The 23,635-nt window shown below is 47.8% G+C and overlaps 1 protein-coding gene across 1 annotated transcript in view; it reads right to left on the minus strand.

Annotated features, from left to right (window-relative positions):
• The window catches only part of UTP20 (UTP20 small subunit processome component), a 966,235-nt gene that overhangs the window by 764,874 nt on the left and 177,726 nt on the right, over positions 1-23,635 (minus strand). Inside the window, exons 19-20 of the mRNA XM_069229033.1 lie at positions 2,039-2,115; positions 613-692 (exon numbers count right to left, since the gene is read on the minus strand). Of these exons, the coding sequence (XP_069085134.1) occupies positions 613-692; positions 2,039-2,115 (157 nt within the window). The remainder of the gene's footprint in view (positions 1-612; positions 693-2,038; positions 2,116-23,635) is intronic.

Below are 23,635 nucleotides of genomic sequence, written 5' to 3' on the forward strand. Positions count from 1 at the left end.
AACCTCTTGATTTCGGTCACAAAGAGAAATGGATATCTCTGAATTCATATCTTCAGCTGGAATTCTCTTCAGAAGTAAGAATAAGACTCATTTTCAAGTGTGAAACATAAATTAAAATGCCAAAATCTTTACAACACCTAAATTATGAAGAACATATTTTGGGTTGCAACTGAAGATTATGGCGACGAAGTTAAATTAAGGACAAATGATAATCTACAGATCTAGGTGTGATGGCAGAAAGCACTCTCAGTATATGAGGAAAAAATTGTGCATGACTCTCACACAGTACCAATGCAAACATACTTGGCCACCTCATTTCCCCTTCCAATATTTACAGATACTGGTGTGTTACAACGAATCGTGGTTCCTGCTAAAACTAACAAAATATTGAGGCTGGATTAGATTATGCTGCTATAATTTAGGTCACTGGGTTGGTGAAAACATAAATGATAGGATTATTTCTGAATGTATGGCATTGAGAAATTTCAGTATGAGTAGTTGGTTAAGAAAGAAAAAATAAGGTTCTTTCAAAAAGCAATTTCAAGAAAGGAACAAAGTGCAAGATCTTTTGAAAAATCATCATGCCCTTGTAACCACATAAATAAAACGTACCTGAATGAAGTGAAGACTTGTCCAAGTGTTCATAATATATCTTCCAGAAAACCTTGTTTTCCATTCCATTAGCATGAGAACTAAAACAATACTAAAATGATTAAACTGCAAATTAAAGTCAGAAAACTATGTTTAACACTTGGATGGACCAATGCTGGTAACCCACAATGCCTGTTTGCTTGTTATAAAGAGATAAAGACACCAAATTAAGCCTAATTACCTCAAGTATGTGATGTATTAAACTATGACACAAGCTTGCAAGCACAATCTGCAGTCCACAGTGTTGTGATCCACAAAAATCAGTGATGCACAAGGTTCCAGAACAGCAGCCAAATCAATGGTACGCAGGGCAGCCACAGAAACTACAGAGCATGATGTAATTTTCAAACATCCTTTAATGGACTGGGGAGAGTATATGAAAAGCACCTCTAAGGCCTCAATTCCGAGTGTCCTATATATTCAGATGAGCCTGTTGACCAGAGTTACTGGACCCTTTGGAATTAGGAGTTGAGGATTAGCACACAGAGATTGTCTGCAGAAAGCAATCTGAAATTTCGGTGTGAAACTACAGGGAAAACATGAGAATCATCTGAATTACACCAATTCCTACGTTATTCCCCAAAAACTTGCATCAAGGTTATTTTCTCACCCCTGGAATTAAAGGGACTCCCTCAGCAAAAGCAACTGCGGGGCAGAAATTGCAGGGATAACTGTAGGACACTCCTAATTGAGGCCACACTGTTAGATTATCGGCAAAAACAACAGATTTGTTTTCCTTATTTGGATTCACTTCTTAAAAAAATCTCTAAGGATTTCATTTCTAATTTCACCCAGATTAGCATTCTGAGATCTGAAATCTCAGTACAAAGGCCCAATTATGCACCAGTGCCTGTTAATGTTTTCTAGTTTCGAGGTTCATGTCAATTAGATCAACTGTTGAGGCAAGAGGTAGCATGTTTGTTTTGCAAGCACTAAAGTGAGAAATGTATCAGTTAAAAGAGACACATTTGCCCCACGTTGCTCAGCACGTTATACTTTTTACTAAATATAAATGCTCCTTCAAATAATAGAGGGTTATGCTACCCAACAACGGCCCCAGAAATGTGAGGAAAATTCTCAGGTTTGTTCACTGGGTGTCCAGGTCAGCAAAAGGACTCACTAACAATATTTAAGGAATCTGAGACCCACACAGCGCAACAATAACAAGAAAGGCCCTTTCATTCTTAGATATAATTTGCTAGTGACTGTCTATTCAGAAAGCAGCATTCCCAGCTGTGTCTATTCAGAAAATAACACCATCCCAACCGGTGGTGTATATAAAATACAAAACTACGTTATGAAACAGCATTCAAGTTTTTGTCATATTTGCTACTTTTAACTACAAGTGTGAACACAGAGCACAATTTTCTTGTTTTCCCATACTCACGTTATAAGTTCAATAGCTGGATCCCAAAGAGGACTGAAGTTAATGTATAGCATCGCAAGTAAGTATCGTATTGGTACCTGTTGTGAAATTTAATAGGGATGAATTTAATTTTTTGCAAATTTTATCTTAAAATGATTTCCAAATTCATAAGCTCCCTAGATCTAATGCATTTATCACTATTTATTCCCTAGAGAAAGCCACTTCAAAAACCTAGAAGGCCAAAGGTAGTTGGGGGTAGCTGAATGGGGTGAAGTAGGTGAAAAGGAAAGTTGAGACAGTTAAAGATGAGAAAACACACTTGAAATGCTAATATGGAAAATGAAAATTAGGAACAAAAAAATCCATCATTGCTAGTCAAAATCTGGCCACAACCAGGAACTCAATATAAAAAAGGATCCTGGCCAGTAGCTACTGGTTTAAATGGTTCACAGCTTTCAGTATCCTTTCTTGTTTATTAATGACCACAATATCACATTACGTATTGTAGATTAAAAGAAAAAAAACTAGTGGCTTATTTATCTTCTATTACTATGATCACTTTAATTACCTTCCATGCCCTTTGCAACCATTCAGTTTTGCTCAAAGCTGTTAATAAGGTAATCAAACAGCAGAATAATTAAGACTTCTTATGTTTCAAATGTTTATTTTCTGAAGGTTAAAGTGTGAAAATAATTTTGCTTTCTGAGCCATGAAAAAAGAAACTAATGTCACACAAGGAAACAGACGAAATACTCAATACATTTGTCTAATCTATAAAACTCAAAACTCTTCAATCTTCTATAAAATCCATTGTACGCACCCTCCTTCCCCCATCTCCAAGACAAGTAGACAGATCATTATCTACAGAAGTCAAATGCTTGCATCAATGCTATTATGTGCTAATTGAGAAAACCAAGCATTTAAAAGTGAGACATTTTCTTTGAAACAATGAAAGAACCCAAACTCTTTTGATAGTGATAAGTCTTGTTGTAAAGAAATGGCTCCCTGTTGCAGTTACCCCCCACTTTTTGCCTGATACTGATGCTGACTTGACTGAGAAGTGTGCTGGGACCCTGCTAACCAGGCCCCAGCACCAGTGTTCTTTCACCTAAAATGTACCATTGTCTCCACAATTGGCACAACCCTGGCACCCAGGTAAGTCCCTTGTAACTGGTACCCATGGTACCAAGAGCCCTGATGCCAGGGAAGGTCTCTAAGGGCTGCAGCATGACTTATGCCACCCTAGGGACCCCTCACTCAGCACAGACACACTGCTTTCCAGCTTGTGTGTGCTGGTGGGGAGAAAATGACTAAGTCGACATGGCACTCCCCTCAGGGTGCCATGCCAACCTCACACTGTCTGTGGCATAGGTAAGTCACCCCTCTAGCAGGCCTTACAGCCCTAAGGCAGGGTGCACTATACCACAGGTGAGGGCATGTGTGCATGAGCACTATGCCTCTACAGTGTCTAAGCAAAACCTTAGACATTGTAAGTGCAGGGTAGCCATAAGAGTGTATGGTCTGGGAGTCTGTCAAAAACGAACTCCACAGCTCCATAATGGCTACACTGAATACTGGGAAGTTTAGTATCAAACTTCTCAGAATAATAAACCCACACTGAGGCCAGTGTTGGATTTATTAAAAAATGCACACAGAGGGCATCTTAGAGATACCCCCTGTATTTTACCCAATTGTTCAGTGCAGGACTGACTGGTCTCTGCCAGCCTGCTGCTGAGAGACGAGTTTCTGACCCCATGCGGTGAGAGCCTTTGTGCTCTCTGAGGACAGAAACAAAGCCTGCTCTGGGTGGAGGTGCTTCAGGAACTGTAACACCTAGCAGTGAGCTTCAAAGGCTCAAGCTTCGTGTTACAATGCCCCAGGGCACTCCAGCTAGTGGAGATGCCCGCCCCCTGGACCCAGCCCCCACTTTTGGCGGCAAGTCCAGGAGAGATAATGAGAAAAACAAGGAGGAGTCACTGGCCAGTCAGGACAGCCCCTAAGGTGTCCTGAGCTGAGGTGACTCTGACTTTTACAAATCCTCCATCTTGTAGAAGGAGGATTCCCCCAATAGGGACAGGATTGTGACCCCCTCCCTTTGGGAGGAGGCACAAAGAGGGTGTACCCACCCTCAGGGCTAGTAGCCATTGGCTACTAACCCCCCAGACCTAAACACGCCCTTACATTTAGTATTTAAGGGCTCCCCTGAACCTAAGAATTTAGATTCCTGAAACTACAAGAAGAAGAGGACTGCTGAGCTGAAAAACCCCTGCAGAGGAAGAACAGAAGACACCAACTGCTTTGGCCCCAGACTTACCGGCCTGTCTCCTGCCTTCCAAAGAAACCTGCTCCAGCGACGCTTTCCAAGGGACCAGCAACCTCTGAATCCTCTAAGGACTGCCCTGCTTCAAGAAAGACAAGAAACTCCTGAGGACAGCGGCACTGCTCCAAAAGAACTGCAACTTTGTTACAGAGGAGCAGATTTAAAGACCCCTGCAAATCCCTGCAAGAAGCGTGAGACTTGCAACACTGCACCCGGCAACCCCGACTCGACTGGTGGAGAACCAACACCTCAGGGAGGACCCTCAGGCGACTCCGAGACCGTGAGTAACCAAAGTTGTCCCCCCTGACATTTTGACATTGGAGTAAGTTGGCTATTTTGGTCTCGGGCGTCTCCTTTTCACAATTTCTGCCAATTTATCTTAGGTGTCAATGCTCAACGAGGCTTTCCTCTCCAACGTGGAAGAATCCTTTAACGTTTCTGTCATCGAGCTTCTGTGCTCCTCCCGAGCCCTCTCCTTTTTTGATGTTGTCTTTTCCTCGACCTTCCTTTGACGACTGGGATTTCACAGTTTTATCTCCAGTGGTGTCAATTTTGAGGAATCTGTGGGGTACTCAGCCTCAGGGCCTGTCTTCCGTTGGCAAGTGTTTTGATGCTGAGGCTACCTCTGAATGTTTAGAGTAAGATTTTTGTGAGTCAGACCCTTTTTATGGTGTTTCTCTTATCTCCTGCTTTTTTTTGCTTGGCGATTCTCAAGTGGGCATCCGATGTTTCTGCCTCAGCTCCTTCTGTGACATTTTGCTCCTCATCGCAAAACAATACCAGGTCTCTCAGGAATAAAGTGGTACTATGGCCCTGCCGTGAATGGTGTGCTCATCTTTGCTTTTGCCTCAGTCTCAGCGTATTCGATGTGAATACCACAAGGCATTGCAGTACTCACTCCTATGTTCAAGAGGCAGGCAAAGGTTGCACACTGGGTGTTGATCCTTTTGCGCAAATTTGTGATGGCAATTTGGGCAGAACTGGAATAGGGTCTTCTACATCTAGGCCATCCAGGGGGGACCATGACCTGGTTTCCCTCAAAAACGTTCCCTCCTGGGAATTCAGCTTCTTCTCTATTCATTCAGTATTTCTTCTCCAGTGTTCTTCTTCAGATCCTGTAGATCTTTCAACAAAGTTCTTGAAAGTTTTCCTTCCTCATGTTGGAGAGCATTCAGCCAAGCATCCCGACCCAACAGCAGAAAATAAAATCTGAAAATGGAGACCAAACGTAGGAGCGTCCAGTGGAGGAGACACAATGTCACAGGAAGCACCAAATGTTGAGATCCGTCAATGCCCATCAACAAAAAAAAACAAAGGACTAAAAAAGGGTTAAAATTGGAGAATTCTGGACCCAACGACTTGATGGTGGAGTAATGCACAGCATGTGAATCCAGAAAAGATTCATGCTGCAAAATATTTGCTTGCTCATTCTAAATTCCCAAATAGTGAACAGCTGTGCTGGAGATGTTCCTGGCCATAAGCTAATACCCAAGAGACGGTCCTATATCTCTTCCTGCTCGTTCAGATAGTAATTAGTTATGTTATGTGTTAAAATAAACATTTATGAGCTACAACTTAATGTTCAGGCAACAACACTTTAACTTCAATATTTGAAAAGTGTACTCCATTGATAGAATGTGTGTGTGGGGGGTGGGGGGTGGGGGGGGGATATTTTACTGTGAACCTGGTAGAACCGAACTCCTTTAACCATATCCTCATCCTTTGCTCAGTACAGGAATGACTGTCAGGCTGCCACAATAACAAGAAGTCGTTGTCCCTGTACCCATAATTATTTGGTTCTATAAGCTGCAGTATTTTATACAATCTAGTCGTCTTTTTGAATATACAAGAAGCTAGTGGGACAAAAACAAACAACATCCAATGAGCTGCTGGATGACGGGAAGGAAGGCAGGCACACAGTAAAAGTAAAGGGGCATAAACACAGACCAAAATTGCATCAATCAACCCTAACTGCTTCCAATCGGCTCTGGCTTCCCATTACCCCTTCACATGGTGCATTTTAGACCTTAAAGAGTAAAAAAGATGCTGAAGGGGGATGCATGAACTATTTAAGCAATTGTATAATGTGCCAAGCAAGATTGGCCCTTCCTAGGAAACATTTGTGAAAAAACATTACATTTAGTGGCACAATTTCCCAAAACAATGTCTTCCAATCAGTGTTTTACAACATCATGGTAGTAATGGGCACATTAAAGTGACAAATGGGTACTGTTATGCATGTATAGATCCCATAACCACAAAGATGCTTGCAACATGTAAACAAGCATTGGCAAAGCCAATACGTCTCACCCATACAAGATCTATTGGCTTTGGCAATGTGTTTTGCCATGTTTTACACCAGTGTGGCTGCTGTTCAGCACGGCTAAAAGGTAGTGCCATGGAGTCTCACAGTGGAGTGGGAGAGTAGTGTGTTGTAGAGTTGATTTGTTGGGATATTGTAGAGTTGAGTAGGAGAATAAGAGTGTCGAAGAGTTGAGTAGATTTCAGTGGTTTTTAGTATTTCAGTGGCAGTGTGTGTTGTGGAGTGAGGTGGAATAGGGTGGAGTGGGTAGGAGTAGTCTGAGGCAGTAGGGTGGATTGGACTGGGGTAGAGTGGGGTGGATTGAGTGGAATGGGTGGGGTTGGCTGGATTGAATTGGGGTGGATGTGATTGGGACTGTGTGGATAGATTGGAGTAGAGTCCGGTGGACTAGAGTGAGTGGGGTGTACTGGAGTGTGTGGGGTGGATAGGCGCGAGTGTGTGTGGACTGGAGCGAGCATCTAGACTGAAATGGGGTGGGGTGGATTAAAATGGGTTGGGGTGGATTGGGGTGTGGTGTGCTGCAGTGGGATGGATTGGGTTAGATTGGGGCGGGTTGGATTGGGTAGTTTGGGGTTGGGTGTGCTGGATTGGATTTAAGTGGACTGGAATGGGGTGGACTGCATTGAGGTGGGGTGCACTGGAGTACAGTGGGGTGGATGGATTGGAGTGGGGTGGACTGAACTGGGAAGGTGTGGGGTGGTTTGGGTTGGAGTGTAGTGGGGTGGATTGGAGTGGAGTATGCTGGTGGATTGGATCACACTACGGTGCACTGAACTGGGATGGGTCGGATGGATTGGGGTAGAGTGGGGTGGATTAGAGTGGAGTGGGGTAGACTGAAATGGGAAGGGGTGGACTGAAATGGGAAGGGGTGGACTGAAATGGAAAGGGGTGGACTGAGGTAGGGTGGACTGAATTGGGGTGTGATGGAGTGCACTGGGGTGGGATGGGTTGGGGTGTCGGTTGGACCTGGAGTGGGGTGGATTGGAGTGGGGTGGATTGGACTGGTGTGGATTACACTGAGTTAGGTGGTGTGAATTGGATTGTGGTGGACTGGAGTTTGGTGGACTTGATTGGGGTGGTTCAGAATGGGGTGTATTGAACTGTGGTGGAGTGGATTGGACTGGATTAAAGTGGATTGTATTGGAGTGGGATGGACTGGGGTGGGGTTGTGTGGGTGGATTGGATTGGACTGGAGTGAAGTGGACCGGTAGCAGTGGACTTGACTGAAGTTGGGTGGGTTTAACTGAAGTAGGGTGGGTTGGATGGGATGGATTGAAGTCAGGTAGGTTGTAATGTGTAGTAAGCTACAGGGCTTCCCTTACTAGTGGACAGGGGATTGTTCTAGCAATCCCAAGGTGCTCTTTTTAGGGGGTAGTGTAATCGAGCAGCCTTAGGCTTATCAGAGAGGAGTGTGAGGCACCTGCAAATACACACAGAGTCAATAAATGGGACACACTCTCAAGAATGAGATCTAAACCAATTTACAAAAATAACAAGTATTTTAATATATGTTTAGGCACCAGAATTAATTCATTCAAGTGAGTAAGTTTTGCAAGAAAAATCTTTACAGTTTTGAAAAGTCGAAAGTGCAATTTTTCGAAGCTTCAATTTTATCCTATGGAGAGAAAAAACAAATACAGCAAACAGGTACAGTACAGCGACCTACAGGACCAATCTTCTGGACTTAAGTTAAGTAGTGGGCAAGGGTCAGGGCCACATCAACAGGTCACACCAGGTAGCCGGGTGCAGTGGTGAAGTACGTTGTGTGGTGCCCAATGTTAGTCAATAGGTTCAAGACTTGAGATGCTCAGGGCGGAGGGACACCTTTGATCCTCTTCTCCAGGGGCCAGGGGCGACGGGTTCAGAGGTGTCCTGAGGCATCAGGTTTTCTCCACTGGAGAACTCCCGGTTGAGGGGGTGTAGGAAGTTGGCTCTGTATGTGCTATTTCAAAGTAAGGAGTAGCATGCACAGAGTCCAAGGGTTCCCCTTAGAGGTAAAATAGTGGTAAAAATAGATAATACTAATGCTCTATTTTGTGGTAGTGTGGTCGAGCAGTAGGCTTATCCAAGGAGTAGTGTTAAGCATTTGTTGTACATACACATAGACAATAAATGAGGTACACACACTCAGAGACAAATCCAGCCAATAGGTTTTTGTATAGAAAAATATCTTTTCTTAGTTTATTTTAAGAACCACAGGTTCAAATTCTACATGTAATATCTCATTCGAAAGGTATTGCAGGCAAGTACTTTAGGAACTTCAAATCATCAAAATTGCATGTATACTTTTCAAGTTATTCACAAATAGCTGTTTTAAAAGTGGACACTTAGTGCAATTTTCACAGTTCCTAGGAGAGGTAAGTATTTGTTAGATTAGCCAGGTAAGTAAGACACTTACAGGGCTTAGTTCTTGGTCCAAGGTAGCCCACCGTTGGGGGTTCAGAGCAACCCCAAAGTCACCACACCAGCAGCTCAGGGCCGGTCAGGTGCAGAGTTCAAAGTGGTGCCCAAAACACATAGGCTAGAATGGAGAGAAGGGGGTGCCCCGGTTCCGGTCTGCTTGCAGGTAAGTACCCGCGTCTTCGGAGGGCAGACCAGGGGGGTTTTGTAGGGCACCGGGGGGGACACAAGCCCACACAGAAATTTCACCCTCAGCAGCGCGGGGGCGGCCGGGTGCAGTGTAGGAACAAGCGTCGGGTTCGCAATGTTAGTCTATGAGAGATCTCGGGATCTCTTCAGCGCTGCAGGCAGGCAAGGGGGGGATTCCTCGGGGAAACCTCCACTTGGGCAAGGGAGAGGGACTCCTGGGGGTCACTTCTCCAGTGAAAGTCCGGTCCTTCAGGTCCTGGGGGCTGCGGGTGCAGGGTCTCTCCCAGGCGTCGGGACTTTAGGTTCAAAGAGTCGCGGTCAGGGGAAGCCTCGGGATTCCCTCTGCAGGCGGCGCTGTGGGGGCTCAGGGGGGACAGGTTTTGGTACTCACAGTATCAGAGTAGTCCTGGGGTCCCTCCTGAGGTGTTGGATCGCCACCAGCCGAGTCGGGGTCGCCGGGTGCAGTGTTGCAAGTCTCACGCTTCTTGCGGGGAGCTTGCAGGGTTCTTTAAAGCTGCTGGAAACAAAGTTGCAGCTTTTCTTGGAGCAGGTCCGCTGTCCTCGGGAGTTTCTTGTCTTTTCGAAGCAGGGGCAGTCCTCAGAGGATGTCGAGGTCGCTGGTCCCTTTGGAAGGCGTCGCTGGAGCAGGATCTTTGGAAGGCAGGAGACAGGCCGGTGAGTTTCTGGAGCCAAGGCAGTTGTCGTCTTCTTGTCTTCCTCTGCAGGGGTTTTTCAGCTAGGCAGTCCTTCTTCTTGTAGTTGCAGGAATCTAATTTTCTAGGGTTCAGGGTAGCCCTTAAATACTAAATTTAAGGGCGTGTTTTAGGTCTGGGGGGTTAGTAGCCAATGGCTACTAGCCCTGAGGGTGGGTACACCCTCTTTGTGCCTCCTCCCAAGGGGAGGGGGTCACAATCCTAACCCTATTGGGGGAATCCTCCATCTGCAAGATGGAGGATTTCTAAAAGTCAGAGTCACCTCAGCTCAGGACACCTTAGGGGCTGTCCTGACTGGCCAGTGACTCCTCCTTGTTGCTTTCTTTGTTCCCTCCAACCTTGCCGCCAAAAGTGGGGGCCGTGGCCGGAGGGGGCGGGCAACTCCACTAAGCTGGAGTGCCCTGCTGGGCTGTGACAAAGGGGTGAGCCTTTGAGGCTCACCGCCAGGTGTTACAGCTCCTGCCTGGGGGAGGTGTTAGCATCTCCACCCAGTGCAGGCTTTGTTACTGGCCTCAGAGTGACAAAGGCACTCTCCCCATGGGGCCAGCAACATGTCTCTAGTGTGGCAGGCTGCTGGAACCAGTCAGCCTACACAGATAGTTGGTTAAGTTTCAGGGGGCACCTCTAAGGTGTCCTCTGTGGTGTATTTTACAATAAAATGTACACTGGCATCAGTGTGCATTTATTGTGCTGAGAAGTTTGATACCAAACTTCCCAGTTTTCAGTGTAGCCATTATGGTGCTGTGGAGTTCGTGTTTGACAGACTCCCAGACCATATACTCTTATGGCTACCCTGCACTTACAATGTCTAAGGTTTTGTTTAGACACTGTAGGGGTACCATGCTCATGCACTGGTACCCTCACCTATGGTATAGTGCACCCTGCCTTAGGGCTGTAAGGCCTGCTAGAGGGGTGTCTTACCTATACTGCATAGGCAGTGAGAGGCTGGCATGGCACCCTGAGGGGAGTCCCATGTCGACTTACTCGTTTTGTCCTCACTAGCACACACAAGCTGGCAAGCAGTGTGTCTGTGCTGAGTGAGAGGTCTCCAGGGTGGCATAAGACATGCTGCAGCCCTTAGAGACCTTCCTTGGCATCAGGGCCCTTGGTACTAGAAGTACCAGTTACAAGGGACTTATCTGGATGCCAGGGTCTGCCAATTGTGGATACAAAAGTACAGGTTAGGGAAAGAACACTGGTGCTGGGGCCTGGTTAGCAGGCCTCAGCACACTTTCAATTGTAAACATAGCATCAGCAAAGGCAAAAAGTCAGGGGGCAACCATGCCAAGGAGGCATTTCCTTACACAACCCCCCCCCCAAACGAAAGAGGATGAGACTAACCTTTCCCAAGAGAGTCTTCATTTTCTAAGTGGAAGAACCTGGAAAGGCCATCTGCATTGGCATGGGCAGTCCCAGGTCTGTGTTCCACTATAAAGTCCATTCCCTGTAGGGAGATGGACCACCTCAACAGTTTAGGATTTTCACCTTTCATTTGCATCAGCCATTTGAGAGGTCTGTGGTCAGTTTGAACTAGGAAGTGAGTCCCAAAGAGGTATGGTCTCAGCTTCTTCAGGGACCAAACCACAGCAAAGGCCTCCCTCTCAATGGCACTCCAACGCTGCTCCCTGGGGAGTAACCTCCTGCTAATGAAAGCAACAGGCTGGTCAAGGCCATCATCATTTGTTTGGGACAAAACTGCCCCTATCCCATGTTCAGAGGCATCAGTCTGCACAATGAACTGCTTAGAATAATCTGGAGCTTTTAGAACTGGTGCTGAGCACATTGCTTGTTTCAGGGTGTCAAAGGCCTGTTGGCATTCCACAGTCCAGTTCACTTTCTTGGGCATTTTCTTGGAGGTGAGTTCAGTGAGGGCTGTCACAATGGATCCATATCCCTTCACAAACCTCCTGTAATACCCAGTCAAGCCAAGGAATGCCCTGACTTGAGTCTGGGTTTTTGGAGCTACCCAGTCCAGAATAGTCTGGATCTTGGGTTGGAGTGGCTGAACTTGGCCTCCACCTACAAGGTGGCCCAAGTAAACCACAGTTCCCTGCCCTATCTGGCATTTGGATGCCTTGATAGAGAGGCCTGCAGATTGCAGAGCCTTCAAAACCTTCTCCAGGTGGACCAGGTGATCCTGCCAGGTGGAGCTAAAGACAGCAATATCATCAAGATAAGCTGTGCTAAAGGACTCCAAACCAGCAAGGACTTGATTCACCAACCTTTGGAAGGTGGCAGGGGCATTCTTTAAACCAAAGGGCATAACAGTAAACTGATAATGCCCATCAGGTGTGGAGAATGCTGTTTTCTCTTTTGCTCCAGGTGCCATTTTTATTTGCCAGTACCCTGCTGTCAAGTCAAAGGTACTTAAGAATTTGGCAGCACCTAATTTATCTATGAGCTCATCAGCTCTTGGAATTGGATGAGCATCTGTCTTGGTGACAGAATTGAGCCCTCTGTAGTCCACACAAAACCTCATCTCTTTCTTTCCATCTTTGGTGTGAGGTTTGGGGACTAAGACCACTGGGCTAGCCCAGGGGCTGTCAGAGCGCTCAATTACTCCCAATTCCAGCATCTTGTGGACTTCCACCTTGATGCTTTCCTTAACATGGTCAGATTGTCTAAAGATTTTGTTCTTGACAGGCATGCTGTCTCCTGTGTCCACATCATGGGTACACAGGTGTGTCTGACCAGGGGTTAAGGAGAAGAGTTCAGGAAACTGTTGTAGGACTCTCCTACAATCAGCTTGCTGTTGGCCAGAGAGGGTGTCTGAGTAGATCACTCCATCTACTGTGCCATCTTTTGGGTCTGATGACAGAAGATCAGGGAGAGGTTCACTCTCTGCCTCCTGATCCTCATCTGTTACCATCAACAGATTGACATCAGCCCTGTCGTGGAAGAGCTTAAGGCGGTTTACATGGATCACCCTCTTGGGGCTCCTGCTTGTGCCCAGGTCCACCAGGTAGGTGACCTGACTCTTCCTTTCTAGTACTGGGTAAGGGCCACTCCATTTGTCCTGGAGTGCCCTGGGAGCCACAGGCTCCAGAACCCAGACTTTCTGCCCTGGTTGGAACTCAACCAGTGCAGCCTTTTGGTCATACCAAAACTTCTGGAGCTGTTGGCTGGCCTCAAGGTTTTTGGTTGCCTTTTCCATGTACTCTGCCATTCTAGAGCGAAGGCCAAGTACATAGTCCACTATGTCCTGTTTAGGCTCATGGAGAGGTCTCTCCCAGCCTTCTTTAACAAGGGCAAGTGGTCCCCTTACAGGATGACCAAACAGAAGTTCAAAGGGTGAGAATCCTACTCCCTTCTGTGGCACCTCTCTGTAAGCGAAAAGCAGGCATGGCAAGAGGACATCCCATCTCCTTTTGAGTTTTTCTGGGAGCCCCATGATCATGCCCTTTAATGTCTTGTTGAATCTCTCAACTAAGCCATTAGTTTGTGGATGGTAAGGTGTAGTGAATTTATAAGTCACTCCACACTCATTCCACATATGTTTCAGGTATGCTGACATGAAGTTGGTACCTCTGTCAGACACCACCTCCTTAGGGAAACCCACTCTGGTAAAGATACCAATGAGGGCCTTGGCTACTGCAGGGGCAGTAGTCGACCTAAGGGGAATAGCTTCAGGATACCTGGTAGCATGATCCACTACTACCAGGATATACATATTTCCTGAGGCTGTGGGAGGTTCTAGTGGACCAACTATGTCCACACCCACTCTTTCAAAGGGCACCCCCACCACTGGAAGTGGAATGAGGGGGGCCTTTGGATGCCCACCTGTCTTACCACTGGCTTGACAGGTGGGGCAGGAGAGGCAAAACTCCTTAACCATGTTGGACATATTGGGCCAGTAGAAGTGGTTGACTAACCTCTCCCACGTCTTGGTTTGTCCCAAATGTCCAGCAAGGGGAATGTCATGGGCCAATGTTAGGATGAACTTCCTGAACAGCTGAGGCACTACCACTCTCCTAGTGGCACCAGGTTTGGGGTCTCTGGCCTCAGTGTACAGGAGTCCATCTTCCCAATAGACCCTATGCGTTCCATTTTTCTTGCCTTTGGACTCTTCAGCAGCTTGCTGCCTAAGGCCTTCAAGAGAGGGACAGGTTTCTTGTCCCTTACACAGCTCCTCCCTTGAGGGTCCCCCTGGGCCTAAGAGCTCAACCTGATAAGGTTCAAGCTCCAAAGGCTCAGTTCCCTCAGAGGGCAGAACTTCTTCCTGAGAAGAGAGGTTCCCTTTCTTTTGCTGTGTTGCAGTTGGTTTCCCAACTGACTTTCCTGTTCTCTTGGTAGGCTGGGCCATTCTTCCAGACTCCAGCTCTACTTGTTCACCCTGTGCCTTGCACTGTGCTCTTGTTTTCACACACACCAGTTCAGGGATACCCAGCATTGCTGCATGGGTTTTTAGTTCTACCTCAGCCCATGCTGAGGACTCCAGGTCATTTCCAAGCAGACAGTCCACTGGGATATTTGAGGAGACCACCACCTGTTTCAGGCCATTGACCCCTCCCCATTCTAAAGTAACCATTGCCATGGGATGTACTTTTCTCTGATTGTCAGCGTTGGTGACTGTGTAAGTTTTTCCAGTCAGGTATTGGCCAGGGGAAACCAGTTTCTCTGTCACCATGGTGACACTGGCACCTGTATCCCTCAGGCCCTCTATTCTAGTCCCATTAATTAAGAGTTGCTGTCTGTATTTTTGCATGTTAGGCGGCCAGACAGCTAGTGTGGCTAAATCCACCCCACCCTCAGAAACTAGAGTAGCTTCAGTGTGGACCCTGATTTGCTCTGGGCACACTGTTGATCCCACTTGGAGACTAGCCATACCAGTGTTACCTGGATGGGAGTTTGGAGTGGAACCTTTCTTGGGACAGGCCTTGTCTCCAGTTTGGTGTCCATGCTGTTTACAGCTATGACACCAGGCCTTTTTGGGATCAAAGTTTTTACCCTTGTACCCATTGTTTTGTGAAGAGGCTCTGGGCCCACCCTCCTGTGCAGGTTTTTGGGGGCCTGTAGAAGACTCTTTACTATTTTTATTTTTGGTTGTCTCATCACCCTTCCCCTGGGGAGTCTTTGTGACCCCTTTCTTTTGGTCACCCCCTGTTGAAGTCTTGGACACCCTTGTCTTGACCCAATGGTCCGCCTTCTTTCCCAATTCTTGGGGAGAAATTGGTCCTAGGTCTACCAGATGCTGATGCAGTTTATCATTGAAACAATTACTTAACAGGTGTTCTTTCACAAATAAATTGTACAGCCCATCATAATTACTTACACCACTGCCTTGAATCCAACCATCTAGTGTTTTCACTGAGTAGTCAACAAAGTCAACCCAGGTCTGGCTCGAGGATTTTTGAGCCCCCCTGAACCTAATCCTGTACTCCTCAGTGGAGAATCCAAAGCCCTCAATCAGGGTACCCTTCATGAGGTCATAAGATTCTGCATCTTGTCCAGAGAGTGTGAGGAGTCTATCCCTACACTTTCCTGTGAACATTTCCCAAAGGAGAGCACCCCAGTGAGATCTGTTCACTTTTCTGGTTACACAAGCCCTCTCAAAAGCTGTGAACCATTTGGTGATGTCATCACCATCTTCATATTTAGTTACAATCCCTTTAGGGATTTTCAACATGTCAGGAGAATCTCTGACCCTATTTATGTTGCTGCCACCATTGATGGGTCCTAGGCCCATCTCTTGTCTTTCCCTCTCTATGGCTAGGATCTGTCTTTCCAAAGCCAATCTTTTGGCCATCCTGGCTAACTGGATGTCCTCTTCACTGGGGCTATCCTCAGTGATTTCAGAGGTGTTGGTCTCTCCTGTGAGGGAACCAGCATCTCTGACTATTATTTTAGGAGTCAGGGTTTGAGGGACCCTGTCCTCCCTAGATAGGACTGGTAGGGGGGAATTTTCCTCCAAGTCACTATCCTCTTCCTCTGAGTTGCCACCCTCAGAGGGGTTGGCCTTTTCAAACTCTGCCAAAAGCTCCTGGAGCTGTATTTTGGTAGGTTTGGGGCCCATTGTTATTTTCTTTATTTTACAGAGTGACCTTAGCTCCCTCATCTTAAGATGGAGGTAAGGTGTGGTGTCGAGTTCCACCACAGTCACATCTGTGCTAGACATTTTGCTTCTAAAAGTTGGAATACTTTTTAAGAATCTACAACTGGTTCTAGAATCTAATTCAAACTTTTACAAACTTTTAAACTCTAAAAGAAATGCTAAACAGGATCTAACACAAGGCCCTAGCAGGTCTTTTAAGAATTTAGAAAACTTTTCAAATTGCAAAAATCAATTTCTAATGACAATTTTGGAATTTGTCGTGTGATCAGGTATTGGCTGAGTAGTCCAGCAAATGCAAAGTCTTGTACCCCACCGCTGATCCACCAATGTAGGAAGTTGGCTCTGTATGTGCTATTTCAAAGTAAGGAGTAGCATGCACAGAGTCCAAGGGTTCCCCTTAGAGGTAAAATAGTGGTAAAAATAGATAATACTAATGCTCTATTTTGTGGTAGTGTGGTCGAGCAGTAGGCTTATCCAAGGAGTAGTGTTAAGCATTTGTTGTACATACACATAGACAATAAATGAGGTACACACACTCAGAGACAAATCCAGCCAATAGGTTTTTGTATAGAAAAATATCTTTTCTTAGTTTATTTTAAGAACCACAGGTTCAAATTCTACATGTAATATCTCATTCGAAAGGTATTGCAGGTAAGTACTTTAGGAACTTCAAATCATCAAAATTGCATGTATACTTTCCAAGTTATTCACAAATAGCTGTTTTAAAAGTGGACACTTAGTGCAATTTTCACAGTTCCTAGGAGAGGTAAGTATTTGTTAGATTAGCCAGGTAAGTAAGACACTTACAGGGCTTAGTTCTTGGTCCAAGGTAGCCCACCGTTGGGGGTTCAGAGCAACCCCAAAGTCACCACACCAGCAGCTCAGGGCCGGTCAGGTGCAGAGTTCAAAGTGGTGCCCAAAACACATAGGCTAGAATGGAGAGAAGGGGGTGCCCCGGTTCCGGTCTGCTTGCAGGTAAGTACCCGCGTCTTCGGAGGGCAGACCAGGGGGGTTTTGTAGGGCACCGGGGGGGACACAAGCCCACACAGAAATTTCACCCTCAGCAGCGCGGGGGCGGCCGGGTGCAGTGTAGGAACAAGCGTCGGGTTCGCAATGTTAGTCTATGAGAGATCTCGGGATCTCTTCAGCGCTGCAGGCAGGCAAGGGGGGGATTCCTCGGGGAAACCTCCACTTGGGCAAGGGAGAGGGACTCCTGGGGGTCACTTCTCCAGTGAAAGTCCGGTCCTTCAGGTCCGGGGGGCTGCGGGTGCAGGGTCTCTCCCAGGCGTCGGGACTTTAGGTTCAAAGAGTCGCGGTCAGGGGAAGCCTCGGGATTCCCTCTGCAGGCGGCGCTGTGGGGGCTCAGGGGGGACAGGTTTTGGTACTCACAGTATCAGAGTAGTCCTGGGGTCCCTCCTGAGGTGTTGGATCGCCACCAGCCGAGTCGGGGTCGCCGGGTGCAGTGTTGCAAGTCTCACGCTTCTTGCGGGGAGCTTGCAGGGTTCTTTAAAGCTGCTGGAAACAAAGTTGCAGCTTTTCTTGGAGCAGGTCCGCTGTCCTCGGGAGTTTCTTGTCTTTTCGAAGCAGGGGCAGTCCTCAGAGGATGTCGAGGTCGCTGGTCCCTTTGGAAGGCGTCGCTGGAGCAGGATCTTTGGAAGGCAGGAGACAGGCCGGTGAGTTTCTGGAGCCAAGGCAGTTGTCGTCTTCTTGTCTTCCTCTGCAGGGGTTTTTCAGCTAGGCAGTCCTTCTTCTTGTAGTTGCAGGAATCTAATTTTCTAGGGTTCAGGGTAGCCCTTAAATACTAAATTTAAGGGCGTGTTTTAGGTCTGGGGGGTTAGTAGCCAATGGCTACTAGCCCTGAGGGTGGGTACACCCTCTTTGTGCCTCCTCCCAAGGGGAGGGGGTCACAATCCTAACCCTATTGGGGGAATCCTCCATCTGCAAGATGGAGGATTTCTAAAAGTCAGAGTCACCTCAGCTCAGGACACCTTAGGGGCTGTCCTGACTGGCCAGTGACTCCTCCTTGTTGCTTTCTTTGTTCCCTCCAACCTTGCCGCCAAAAGTGGGGGCCGTGGCCGGAGGGGGCGGGCAACTCCACTAAGCTGGAGTGCCCTGCTGGGCTGTGACAAAGGGGTGAGCCTTTGAGGCTCACCGCCAGGTGTTACAGCTCCTGCCTGGGGGAGGTGTTAGCATCTCCACCCAGTGCAGGCTTTGTTACTGGCCTCAGAGTGACAAAGGCACTCTCCCCATGGGGCCAGCAACATGTCTCTAGTGTGGCAGGCTGCTGGAACCAGTCAGCCTACACAGATAGTTGGTTAAGTTTCAGGGGGCACCTCTAAGGTGCCCTCTGTGGTGTATTTTACAATAAAATGTACACTGGCATCAGTGTGCATTTATTGTGCTGAGAAGTTTGATACCAAACTTCCCAGTTTTCAGTGTAGCCATTATGGTGCTGTGGAGTTCGTGTTTGACAGACTCCCAGACCATATACTCTTATGGCTACCCTGCACTTACAATGTCTAAGGTTTTGTTTAGACACTGTAGGGGTACCATGCTCATGCACTGGTACCCTCACCTATGGTATAGTGCACCCTGCCTTAGGGCTGTAAGGCCTGCTAGAGGGGTGTCTTACCTATACTGCATAGGCAGTGAGAGGCTGGCATGGCACCCTGAGGGGAGTGCCATGTCGACTTACTCGTTTTGTCCTCACTAGCACACACAAGCTGGCAAGCAGTGTGTCTGTGCTGAGTGAGAGGTCTCCAGGGTGGCATAAGACATGCTGCAGCCCTTAGAGACCTTCCTTGGCATCAGGGCCCTTGGTACTAGAAGTACCAGTTACAAGGGACTTATCTGGATGCCAGGGTCTGCCAATTGTGGATACAAAAGTACAGGTTAGGGAAAGAACACTGGTGCTGGGGCCTGGTTAGCAGGCCTCAGCACACTTTCAATTGTAAACATAGCATCAGCAAAGGCAAAAAGTCAGGGGGCAACCATGCCAAGGAGGCATTTCCTTACAGGGGGCATGCATGCAAATGTTGCAGGTGAGGTTGGAGGTTCAACAGTGGGCAAGTCCAAGGTCGGCTTTGTCTTTGGAAGGCTGGGTAACCAGGCTGGCACCTGTTAGAAATAGAGTTTCTGCTTGGCTGGGGTAGGCACCTCCGCCAGGCATAACCCTCCACTCTAGTCAGGGTAAGGGAATTACATACTCAGGATAACCCTTTCTCACCCCCATTGTAGCTTGGCCAGAGCAGCCAGGCTTATCCCATTGGCAATGTGTAAAGCGTTTGCACAACACACACACCCAAGTGACAACAAATACACCACAAAAGAGACTCTACACAGTGGGCATAACCCTGTCCCAGAGTTCCTAATCCAGGCAACACCAAGATGGCAGATTTCTAAATGTTGTGTCCACATCAGGCAGCTCATCTTACGGGTGGGACTCACCTGATGGGTGGACACACCTTTCTCCTGTCCTAGTGCCAAATGGTCCCTGGGCCACGGGGGCACCTCTCTCCTTTGAGTGAACCCAAATCTGCATACTTAGGGCGGTGGGCTTCTTGAAGCCCCTGGCCTTGGAATGCAGATTTGCGGGTCACCCTGCTGGGTGGGGTATGTAAACACCTCATCTAGAGTAGGCTTGGTCTCTGACGGCCCAAGAGCAAAGGCTCTCAACCTAGGTGGCTAGAGTATTGTCTGGTGGTGACAGGCTGGCTAAAATTAGTCAGCCCCCACAAGGATAGTTGGTAGGTTTTCAGGAGGCACCTCTAAGGTGCCCTCTGGGTGCATGTATTAATACATTCACCACTGGCATCATTGAGGGTTTATTATTACAAGATTTTTGATACCAAACATCCATATGTTCAGTGAAGCCATCATGTGGTTTGGGAACTCGTACTGACCAGTGTCCAGCACATGTACTTAAAATGGCTTCCCTGCTCACTCACTAGGACTAAGAATCGAGAAAGACATAGCAGGGGCATATCTGCTCTTGCAGATATGCCTTCACATGTAATATAATGCACCCTGCCTTAATGGTTGTAAGGCCTGCTGTAGGGGTGACTTACATATATTGAAAGCAGTGGTAGGGGACAGGGCACACAGGATGCGTCATGTCGTGTTTTCACTTTTAGCTGCACCAAGACATGGAGCCTGAAATGGCAGTGCTAGGTGAGGGGTCCCTGAGGGTGGCATAATGCGTGCTGCAGCTCTTGGGGACCCTCAGGGGTACCATTTATTAGGGGTCTACTTTGAGGGCAAAGTGTAGGAAGTTGGCTCTGTATGTGCTATTTCAAAGTAAGGAATAGCATGCACAGAGTCCAAGGGTTCCCCTTAGAGGTAAAATAGTGGTAAAAAGAGATAATACTAATGCTCTATTTTGTGGTAGTGTGGTCGAGCAGTATCCAAGGAGTAGTGTTAAGCATTTGTTGTACATACACATAGACAATAAATGAGGTACACACACTCAGAGACAAATCCAGCCAATAGGTTTTGTATAGAAAAATATCTTTTCTTAGTTTATTTTAAGAACCACAGGTTCAAATTTAACATGTAATATCTTGTTTGAAAGGTATTGCAGGTAAGTACATTAGGAACTTTGAATCATTTCAATTGCATGTATACTTTTCAAGTTATTCACAAATAGCTATTTTAAAAGTGGACACAGTGCAATTTTCACAGTTCCTGGGGGAGGTAAGTTTTTGTTAGTTTTACCAGGTAAGTAAGACACTTACAGGGTTCAGTTCTTGGTCCACAGTAGCCCACCGTTGGGGGTTCAGAGCAACCCCAAAGTTACCACACCAGCAGCTCAGGGCCGGTCAGGTGCAGAGTTCAAAGTGGTGCCCAAAACGCATAGGCTCCAATGGAGAGAAGGGGGTGCCCCGGTTCCAGTCTGCCAGCAGGTAAGTACCCGCGTCTTCGGAGGGCAGACCAGGGGGGTTTTGTAGGGCACCGGGGGGGACACAAGCCCACACAGAAATTTCACCCTCAGCGGCGCGGGGGCGGCCGGGTGCAGTGTTAGAACAAGCGTCGGGTTCGCAATGGAAGTCAATGAGAGATCAAGGGATCTCTTCAGCGCTGCAGGCAGGCAAGGGGGGGCTTCCTCGGGGAAACCTCCACTTGGGCAAGGGAGAGGGACTCCTGGGGGTCACTTCTGCAGTGAAAGTCCGGTCCTTCAGGTCCTGGGGGCTGCGGGTGCAGGGTCTTTCCCAGGCGTCGGGACTTAGGTTTCAGAGAGTCGCGGTCAGGGGAAGCCTCGGGATTCCCTCTGCAGGCGGCGCTGTGGGGGCTCAGGGGGGACAGGTTTTGGTACTCACAGTCGTAGAGTAGTCCGGGGGTCCTCCCTGAGGTGTTGGTTCTCCACCAGCCGAGTCGGGGTCGCCGGGTGCAGTGTTGCAAGTCTCACGCTTCTTGCGGGGAGATTGCAGGGGTCTTTAAAGCTGCTCCTTTGGATAAAGTTGCAGTCTTTTTGGAGCAGGTCCGCTGTCCTCGGGAGTTTCTTGTCGTCGTCGAAGCAGGGCAGTCCTCAGAGGATTCAGAGGTCGCTGGTCCCTTTGGAAGGCGTCGCTGGAGCAGAGTTCTTTGGAAGGCAGGAGACAGGCCGGTGAGTTTCTGGAGCCAAGGCAGTTGTTGTCTTCTGGTCTTCCTCTGCAGGGGTTTTCAGCTAGGCAGTCCTTCTTCTTCTTGTTGCAGGAATCTAATTTCAAGGTTCAGGGAGAGCCCTTAAATACAAAATTTAAGGGCGTGTTTAGGTCTGGGGGGTTAGTAGCCAATGGCTACTAGCCCTGAGGGTGAGTACACCCTCTTTGTGCCTCCTCCCAAGGGGAGGGGGTCACATCCCTAATCCTATTGGGGGAATCCTCCATCTGCAAGATGGAGGATTTCTAAAAGTTAGAGTCACCTCAGCTCAGAACACCTTAGGGGCTGTCCTGACTGGCCATTGACTCCTCCTTGTTATTCTCATTATTTTCTCCGACCTTGCCGCCAAAAGTGGGGGCCGGGGCCGGAGGGGGCGGGCAACTCCACTAGCTGGAGTGTCCTGCGGTGCTGTGACAAAGGGGTGAGCCTTTGAGGCTCACCGCCAGGTGTTACAGCTCCTGCCTGGGGGAGGTGTTAGCATCTCCACCCAGTGCCGGCTTTGTTACTGGCCTCAGAGTGACAAAGGCACTCTCCCCATGGGGCCAGCAACATGTCTCTAGTGTGGCAGGCTGCTGGAACCAGTCAGCCTACACAGATAGTCGGTTAAGTTTCAGGGGGCACCTCTAAGGTGCCCTCTGTGGTGTATTTTACAATAAAATGTACACTGGCATCAGTGTGCATTTATTGTGCTGAGAAGTTTGATACCAAACTTCCCAGTTTTCAGTGTAGCCATTATGGTGCTGTGGAGTTCGTGTAAAACAGACTCCCAGACCATATACTCTTATGGCTACCCTGCACTTACAATGTCTAAGGTTTTGCTTAGACACTGTAGGGGCACAGTGCTCATGCACTGGTACCCTCACCTATGGTATAGTGCACCCTGCCTTAGGGCTGTAAGGCCTGCTAGAGGGGTGTCTTACCTATACTGCATAGGCAGTGAGAGGCTGGCATGGCACCCTGAGGGGAGTGCCATGTCGACTTACTCATTTTGTTCTCACTAGCACACACAAGCTGGTAAGCAGTGTGTCTGTGCTGAGTGAGGGGTCTCTTAGGGTGGCATAATACATGCTGCAGCCCTTAGAGACCTTCCCTGGCATCAGGGCCCTTGGTACCAGAGGTACCAGTTACAAGGGACTTATCTGGATGCCAGGGTGGGCCAATTGTGGAATCAAAAGTACAGGTTAGGGAAAGAACACTGGTGCTGGGGCCTGGTTAGCAGGCCTCAGCACACTTTCAATTCAAAACATAGCATCAGCAAAGGCAAAAAGTCAGGGGGTAACCATGCCAAGGAGGCATTTCCTTACACAACCCCCCCCCCCAAACGAAAGAGGATGAGACTAACCTTTCCCAAGAGAGTCTTCATTTTCTAAGTGGAAGAACCTGGAAAGGCCATCTGCATTGGCATGGGCAGTCCCAGGTCTGTGTTCCACTATAAAGTCCATTCCCTGTAGGGAGATGGACCACCTCAACAGTTTTGGATTTTCACCTTTCATTTGCATCAGCCATCTGAGAGGTCTGTGGTCAGTCTGAACTAGGAAGTGAGTACCAAAGAGGTATGGTCTCAGCTTCTTCAGGGACCAAACCACAGCAAAGGCCTCCCTCTCAATGGCACTCCAACGCTGCTCCCTGGGGAGTAACCTCCTGCTAATGAAAGCAACAGGCTGGTCAAGGCCATCATCATTTGTTTGGGACAAAACTGCCCCTATCCCATGTTCAGAGGCATCTGTTTGCACAATGAACTGCTTGGAGTAATCTGGAGCTTTTAGAACTGGTGCTGTGCACATAGCTTGTTTCAGGGTGTCAAAGGCCTGTTGGCATTCTACAGTCCAGTTTACTTTCTTGGGCATCTTCTTGGAGGTGAGTTCTGTGAGGGCTGTCACAATGGATCCATATCCCTTCACAAACCTCCTGTAGTACCCAGTCAAGCCAAGGAATGCCCTGACTTGAGTCTGGGTTTTTGGAGCTGCCCAGTCCAGAATAGTCT

This window comes from Pleurodeles waltl, chromosome 4_1 (genome assembly GCF_031143425.1).
Source record: "Pleurodeles waltl isolate 20211129_DDA chromosome 4_1, aPleWal1.hap1.20221129, whole genome shotgun sequence".
NCBI lineage: Eukaryota > Metazoa > Chordata > Amphibia > Caudata > Salamandridae > Pleurodeles > Pleurodeles waltl.